At 45.2% G+C, this 8452-nt stretch overlaps 1 protein-coding gene across 1 annotated transcript in view; it reads right to left on the bottom strand.

The window, feature by feature from the left end:
• The window catches only part of LOC135822499 (protocadherin Fat 4-like), a 137762-nt gene that overhangs the window by 114614 nt on the left and 14696 nt on the right, over positions 1–8452 (bottom strand). The window contains exons 13-25 of the mRNA XM_065335280.1: positions 8294–8396; positions 7815–7964; positions 7347–7587; positions 6169–6353; positions 5788–5860; positions 5163–5356; positions 4792–4956; positions 3884–4112; positions 3320–3417; positions 2824–2970; positions 1093–1290; positions 380–598; positions 1–39 (exon numbers count right to left, since the gene is read on the bottom strand). The exon at positions 1–39 is cut by the window's left edge and continues 126 nt beyond it. Of these exons, the coding sequence (XP_065191352.1) occupies positions 1–39; positions 380–598; positions 1093–1290; positions 2824–2970; positions 3320–3417; positions 3884–4112; positions 4792–4956; positions 5163–5356; positions 5788–5860; positions 6169–6353; positions 7347–7587; positions 7815–7964; positions 8294–8396 (2041 nt within the window). The remainder of the gene's footprint in view (positions 40–379; positions 599–1092; positions 1291–2823; positions 2971–3319; positions 3418–3883; positions 4113–4791; positions 4957–5162; positions 5357–5787; positions 5861–6168; positions 6354–7346; positions 7588–7814; positions 7965–8293; positions 8397–8452) is intronic.

The raw sequence follows: 8452 nt of genomic DNA, 5'->3' as shown, positions 1-8452 counted from the left end.
ATTGACCGGCACAACACTGATGACAATATCCGCTGTTACCTGTGGCATCAAAAGAAACACAAGCACAAGAATAATTTGGATACTGAGCCAATAAATATAATTCAAATAGAAGAAATCACATGGAAACGAGTTATGAAGCAACTATCCACGACTGGAACAAGATAATACGAAGTCAGACAGTGCGATAACAGGGCACAAAACTGACATGTTACTAAGACATTCAATAGTTGCTTCATAACTCGTTTCCATGTGATTTATTCTATTTTAAGTACAAGACTGAATAGGTTCTAATCATGGATCCACAATTCATCCTGGTCGATTTACAAACAAAACAAGAAGAAGAAATAATTGAACAAGTGAAAAGTGAAAAAAAACTTACCGACATTGGAGGCTTTCCTGAATCGATGGCCTTAACAGAGATCTTGTGTACTGCCTGTGGGTCTAAATCTGTTGACTTTGCCTTGAGCAACTTATTACCACTGACTTTGAATTGACCGTTATCATCATTGATCAGCTGGAAACGATGAGTTTGCCCGCGGTCTTCATCTGTGCACGACATAACTCCCAGCACTGTGTTGATAGGGGCATTCTCTTTGATCTGGAGAAGAGAGCAAACTCCCAAAGGTCTATAATCTGTCTTACATGGAAGACTGTACATGTATATCATTCAGTGAAAGCCTGCGTTAACATCAGGCACCGATGAGCCGGCAACTCAAGCATGCTCACTTTGTTGTTGTTGCAATAATAGCATTGGGACGCTTGGTTGGGAAACTGATTGACAAGTCCAACCGCATCTACACACCTCCAATGACGTCAGAACCAAATAAATTAAGTGAGGTCCAATCGTGAGCTCCCAAAGTCCAAGACATTTCCATAAATTAAAATTTTTAGTGCGCATCTACAATATTGAAAATTCACAGAAGAGCCTAGCGCACTACTCCATGGTATATACTGCCTTTCTGGATTTCAATCATGTTCTCCGTCTGACGAGAAGGGAAGCATGGAATGCCTACAATGGAACCCAAACCATTAATCATCTGATTCGAAGTCAGACACCTTATCCATTAGGCCATGCACTCAGACACTACTTACAATGGTATTGTCTATGGTAAGTTGCCTTGGCTGATCATTGATATCGTTTAGTTGTATGGTAAGCGGGAAAGTTGCACTGAGCGGAGGTGATCCACTGTCGGTAACTTTAACTGTGACACTAAAACTGGAAGATGATTCAAAATTCAGCTGACAGTATGATCTGCCGTTCTTCAAGCACTTGATGTTGGACGCTCCAACCTTGAAGTGAACAAGCGCACCAGACAAATACACCACAAAAAAAGATTCACACACAATACATTCCAAGAGCCCAAGATGAAACGGTGTGCTACGGATCAAAGTAACAGCATGCACATGAACTACAATTTCGAGTTTGGCTTGCACGACCCCATCAGATTGACTTCACCACATGCGTAGGTCATGCAGCCATCTTCAAAGACCCGTATACATATCATACAGAGACTCCATAACCCCAAGAGTGTGCAACTGCCATGCTACATCTATCCAGCGCTGCGATGCCAGTGTTGACCATTACCTGGTATGGTTCAATCATGGTTCACACTAGAACACCGTGCAAAGTGAACAGAAGAGAGTTGTGCCCAAAGCAGGATTGTGCCCCAGGCCTGTGGCTATCATGCACGGCGGTGCACAGTGTTCATAGGTTTGACACCTGATGTGACGTTCTAGCATCACAGACCACACTGACTGGTGTTACATGAAATCGGATGGTACGTACTTTTAGCCTACGCATATCAAGAAAGGATGCTTTAAGATAGGTGTAAGGCACAACCATCATGGCAACTAAGGGAGCAGTGATCTGCATAGCTCTGATAAAATGACAATTCCCCTCAATGGTCAAAACAAAAATTGAATTTTCAAAGGATTAGGGAACTTCAAATTCAACAGGATCCATTGGAGAAGTGAACTGCCTGAACAGAGAAAAAGGCCAACCTACCAGTACTTTTGAGCCCGGCCCCTTGCTTGTCATGAGCAATGCTCTAACCAGCTGAGCTATGGGACCAGGCCGGACCTGGAAGAGGACCTACCCCCCTCCCCCTCACCTAGAAGACTAGAAGTTGAAGCCTAGAAATTGGACCTAGAAGTTGAAGCCTAGAAGTTGGACCTAGAAGTTGAAGCCTAGAAGTTGGACTTAGAAGTTGTTACGCGTCTAAGGCAGTTCACAACACATGTCACACATACTGATGGCACTTGGGTCTTTTTCCGCCCCTCCTTGCCCAGTACAAGCAAGGTTCCAGGTTTGAGTCCTGCTAGGGTAGGCATTTTGTTCATCTTTTCAGGCAATCCTTTTCCCCGGCTGATCCTTTTAAGGGGCGTCGGAAAAGGTATTCGACATTGGTGCGGCCGCATGAGTAGGTGGGAGTCCAGCCCCCCCCCCCCCCCCCCTTGGGAAACTTTTAGGGAAATTGGGCCCAAATAGCCCATACTTCATTTCATATTTCCTGCCACACCGGTTCCGACGTCCCTGCTTTTAATTTTGTTCTCCCGATCCTTTAAAAGTGAAGCACTTTCTTTTACCTCAGGTGCTACATTCCAGAAACTGACTGTGGTTGGTCCCTGTGTGGTACGTGCTTTGAGCTGCCTATTGAGTTCAAAGTTTGCCGTCTAGGTCTGGTCTGGTCTGGTCCCATAGCCCAGAAGGTTAGAGCATTGAAGTATGAAAAGTTTGAAGGTGAATTTTACCGGGATGAGTGGAGCCACTTAAAACGAGAACAAAGCTAGCTCTTGACTATTAACAATGGATCCTGAGCTCACCACAAGAGAGCTTCCAGACAGCATGAATCGACCTCCAGCACTGTCCAGCAAGATGTATGTGAATGTCTGCCGATGGGTTGGCGAGTTGTCTGGGTCCAATGTGCTCAGTGTACCAATAGGAGTGTTCAGTGCTGCATTCTCATCGACCTGAAGCAACACACACACGCACACGCACACACACACACACACAAACACACACACACACACACATTGCATATTCCTTCCCCGGCTTCGGTCCTGCGGGAGACCAGATTTTAGAATTCCACAGACCTAAGAACACACATGTGCTGTACGTACTCCGAATCTTTCTCCATTCCTAGGCAGGTCATCAGCTAGTTCATCATGACAGCAAGTCCACCCATACTACTAGGCAGGATATCAGCCATTCCAGCATGACAGCAAGTCCACCCATACTACCCGTATATGACGCATCCAGATCTTGGAGTTCATATGGATAGTTTAGCACAGTGCATATTTGTATGCATTATTGACTTACTTTGTTCGTGCTAAGAGAGACTGCTGTAGGTACTTCATTCACATCCTCTACACGAATTACGAACGACTTCTCAACATACTGAGCCGGCTTGCCAGAATCTATGAACATTGTAGCAAAACACATCAGTCACCCGCAACCCCCAGTCATAGGCACAACTTAAACAAGCCACATTCAAGTGCAGTGTGGCTTAAATCAGCGGGATGGGTATATTACCCACGCTTCGAGAGCAGAATGCGAGGTTCTAGAGGAGGAGACGGTTCCAACATGCAGACAAATACCGTATGCCTTCAGTCAACGAGTAGAAAGTAGGTCCCATTCGCAAAATTCAACATGGGCAAATCTACAGTGACTACACATTGTACACCAGCAGAAACCATAGTTTCATACACTATGCACTACAAGTCCAATGGTGAGAATCAATGTTCTCAGAAGCCAATTTAAAGATCGAAGATCGCACGGATCGGTCGGACAACAGAGCACGAAGGGTAGACTTCAACTTGTAGTCTCAAGGTTTGACGGATAGAGACCGGGGATATTGGTATTATTTTGAAGAAGGAGATTTACCTGTACTGCGTACCACCACCGCATAAATCTTTTTCTTTTCATAATCTAAGTTAGCAGAGGCAGTTGTCATCAGGCGATTTCCCACAAACTTGAATTTTGAACCTGGGTTGACAGTCAATGAATATGTATGTGTGTGAGCTGGATCCTGGTCTGACGTGCTGAATGTCGCGATAACAGCATTGTTCAGGTTTTCCTTGACCTGCAAAACTCCGCCAGCAACTGAGATATCCTGTGAATGACAAGCAAGTGAAAAAAAGATAGTACCAAAAAAGAAAGCACATTGGGCTTTCGCCAACATGGCAATGTCGTCAGGTTGGGAATGAGCTGATATCCCCACAAAGGCAACTACAACAGTAACTACCAGCCTCACTCTCGTGTCCACACATTTTAACAATATGTCCTTAAACTTATGTTGTAACTCGAATTAATTCTACCTGCTCCCTGGCCAGTGCCATCTCCACACTCAAGCAATTGACCACAGGACTGCATAGGAAAGGCTGCATCTTTACTATGAGTAAACACAACTGGACATGAAAACCCAGGACGAAGACTGCCGTCCACACAACAGCAATACGTGCATGCACCGACACCACCTGCACACGACGTACACAAAATAATGTACTACAAAGCTTTTGGCTTGATTGGATGAACTATAATAAGAAACCACTGACACATAATTACAGTGGTGCTCAATATAACCCAGTCGCGAGAGTCAAGTTGGCGCCGTGCACCTTTTCGCAGCCCAGTGTCCACAGGTCTAGGGCCGCGCAACGCCCGGCGCGTACTTGAGAAACTCGACTGGATTTCATTGAGCAGCACTGTACATTACCAACCCCCAGTGCGAGTGGAAACGGTTTAGTTAATAATATCTACTGAGTTGCAGCTATATCAAAGTGCAAAATACATACCGTTGGCACATCGTTTACGTCCTGGACCTTGACGGAGAATTTTCTGACGATGAAAAGGCCATTGTTGTCGGTCGCCCTGACAACAATGGTGTGCAAAGCGTCTTGTTCATGGTCCAGTATACCAGACACCATTATCGTGGCAGAACATCTTGTTTTCGCAGCTCCCTGCGCCGGCAAAAGAAAATACGAACCGGAGAAGATTTTTGTGAAAATATTCATTAGGTCCAAACTTTGCAACGAATCAAGAATACATACGCTGAAATATACTCCTCAGCAGCAAGGATGAACCAAAAGTATTCGAAAATCCCTGAAATACGCCAATGTTGCACTATGTGAATATCGGCCCAGGACATCTGTACACGTCAACTTACCAACACGCCAGAGATTGATGTGCACACACTGGTCTGCTGCCCTAGGGAGAAGCGACCACCGGCATCGTTATCCAAGCTAAACTTGATTGTGGATTTAGCGTCGGGGTCATCAGCTGTGACGGTTCCAAGAACAGTGTTCTTGACAACATTTTCCCAAATGGTTGGCCTGTTCACTGGAAAGGACACCTGGCCGCCTAGTCAAACAAAACACAAACAAATGTACATGGGAAAATCCTCATTACTACACGAGACTGTGTAAAGTGTGATAATGATGGCATTATAGTGAAGAATCAGAATCAGCGAACCGGACATTGGACGCAGCAATCAACAAGAATAAAATATGGATAATGAAATTTCCTAACAAGTTTTCTAGAGACATTCATCAGAAATAAGTCAGTGTGATAATAGCTAAACTTTAGAGTCAATGTTGCAGCAGAAATCGGATCATCTGGGAGAGAGTTTGTGATATGAGTGGGCACTTTTGAAATATTATTCATCACCATAATCACGATTGTTATCTCTGCGCTGCCTATTCGGGAGAGAGGTCTTATCAGAGATGATGGTGCTGTGGTGCTGTGGTAATCATTCTAAAAGAGATGTGGATACACTAGAACTATATTTGTACCTGATGATGTGAGTTGGAGTTGAATGGGTGGCTCAACCCCATCCTTGACCGTTACAGTGAACGGTTTCTCGACCTGAAAGAGAATCGCAAGCAAAAGGCATCGACTGGATCAGGCACACCCTGGAACAAGGCATAACGTTTAAGCCTTATCAGCCAAGCTGATGTCACCCTGTTTTTGACGTATCAGATGATACAAGCATGGAGTGCAGCAAAAGGTCTGTGTATCCTGCATGTGTGCAGTATTGCTAAGGTTACGGTATTGCTAAGGTTACGGTAGGCCACCTTTCAGAATGGCAAGACTTCACTTCACACGCATGTGCAGGTCTGGTGCTCACACATGTGCTCAACACTAATAAAGAAGCATTCTCTCTCGGAACTTACAAACAGTTTGGGTGATCCACTGTCAGTGGCTCGCACGGTGATTTTGTAAATGCCTTTGGAAGCAAACACCAGTGGCTTGCGGGAGACGAGCCGGTTGCCGGTGATCGTGAACGCACCACCAGCGTTATTGGTGAGAGTGTAGGTGATCACCTGGCCTACGTCTTCATCATCACTTGATAAAACACCTGGGCAGCAACACAATGCACATCGCTTGCACATCGCTTGCTCTTTACACTGGTAAGCATGTGCATTGCTTTTTGGGCAAATTGCTCTTTCAGAGCCGGCTTTCTTTGAAAGCAGATTTTCCCAAAAAATTAAAAACCTGTCTCGAAGTGGGGTAATCTATGGCCCAGCTGAAACAACATGTACATGTCAGGGTTCTAGCCAAAGGGGAGGGGGGGGGCGTAGCACCCCCCCCCCCCCCCCTACTCTGTTTGCGTGCCCCTGTGAAAAGTGCCGCCCCTACTCATTTTCCGAGTTTTGTGTTTTTTCATGGCATTCAACGAAAATGCAGTCGATAGTCAGTACTAGAGGGTTCATAAAGGCACAGTTGTCTAGTGAAGTCAGGTGTTCGTTCCGTACTTTGCATTTCGCATTGCAAGACAGTTGTTTTGAAATGGAAAATGGGTTACGGGGTACTAGTGACTGTTTTCCCTGCCCCCCCCCCCCCCTCCCCCTACTATTTGGACCTGGCTAGAACCCTGCATGTAGTTGGTTTCAGTGGGCTACAAGTGCAAACAAAGTCTCCACATCCTCCTCAACTCCGGGACATGAGCATCAGGATTGTGTGCTAGCTTGTTCATGCTTACTAGACCTCTTCCAGCTCAGCCTGTTGAAATTTTCATTCTCCTGCCTTGCCACTTCAGGTATCTCTGATGGAATGATGAGAGGGGACTAGCAGTACATCGATGAACATGATCTTTGCTCTCGTGATCTCGTGATCAGCTTTGGCCCTATTGTGGCAAAGTCACAATGTACTCTATGCTCTGCTGATCCGGCTCTGTATTACATTCCATGCATAAAAGCCACCTGGAGCGACACGGCCATAAATATACCACATTCAGTAGATGGCCAGTATATGTTGAACATTAATGAGGAAACGGGAATTTTCCCTTCCCCCAGTGCACTACTCCTTGGATGCATACATGTATGTTGCTGAACTTAGGCACTCCGCTTACCAACAGTTGTTCCAGCTGGTTTGCCTTCCAGTATGGTGTATCCAGATAATGTCAGGTTCCTCGGCTGGTCATTGACATTGCCAGTAACTAGCACACTCAGTGTACAATCATGGTACAGAGGTGGTCGGCCACTGTCCGTTGTTCTGACAGTGATTGAGAACCTGTTGTTGGTGGAGGACTCGTAGTTGAAGATACACTTGCTGCCGCCTTCACTGAGACAACGTGCGTTGGACTGTGCAACCTGCAATTGGGCAATAGGGGTTATACACACAGCCATCAGCTCTCTCTAGTATTACACTTTTTGGCAGTTCACTATACCTGGCACTTCCAGAGATTCTGCTCACACAATAATACGTCAAGACAAGCTCCATTAGAAAACACAGTGTCCGACTCATAAATAGAGATGAACAGTTCTTTTTAATCAGGAACAAAGAATTGAAAAATATAATTATCATGAAGTTGACTTACTTGAAGTGTGTTGCCTGATAATTTAAATTTTCCTCCAGCAGAGTCCAGGAGTGAGTAGGTGAATGTCTGCCCATAGTCTGGGTCAACCGTGGCTAGCTTGCCTATGACTGTGTTCAAATACGGGTTTTCCCTCATCGTGTTGGAAGACAACTAGGAGCAAGAAAAACAGCAGGAGGAAATGCTCTTATTAATGTGAAAATGTGATCCTTTCCAACATCAGTAGCAACCAATTTCATTCCTTTTTTGCCATTATAAATATACTTGAAAGAGACGCAGTCCTTGAGTAAACTGGTAAGCATCAGCAGCAGCAGCAGCAGCACCAGCAGCAGCAGCAGCACCGGCAGCAGCAGCAGCAGCACCAGCACCAGCACCAGCAGCATCAGCAGCAGCAGCTGCAGCAGGTCTTAGAAATTGGTGAAAAGGTTGAGAGGCGAAGAATTAATTTGATGTACTTTACAAAATACACTTCACGAGCTTACCGAGCACTTGGTAGGCTTTTCGTTGATATCATTGATCGTGATGGGTATTGTCTGTGACACAGACAATCCACCAGAGTCCGTGCTCTTCACAGTGATTGAATATCTTGGACAGGAGTATTGAAAAAATACATATCCACACAAATGCTCACAAACACACAA

The sequence above is a fragment of the Sycon ciliatum genome, chromosome 8 (genome assembly GCF_964019385.1).
Source record: "Sycon ciliatum chromosome 8, ocSycCili1.1, whole genome shotgun sequence".
In the NCBI taxonomy this organism is placed as follows: Eukaryota; Metazoa; Porifera; class Calcarea; order Leucosolenida; family Sycettidae; genus Sycon; species Sycon ciliatum.
This window is presented reverse-complemented; position numbering and strand designations above follow the sequence as displayed.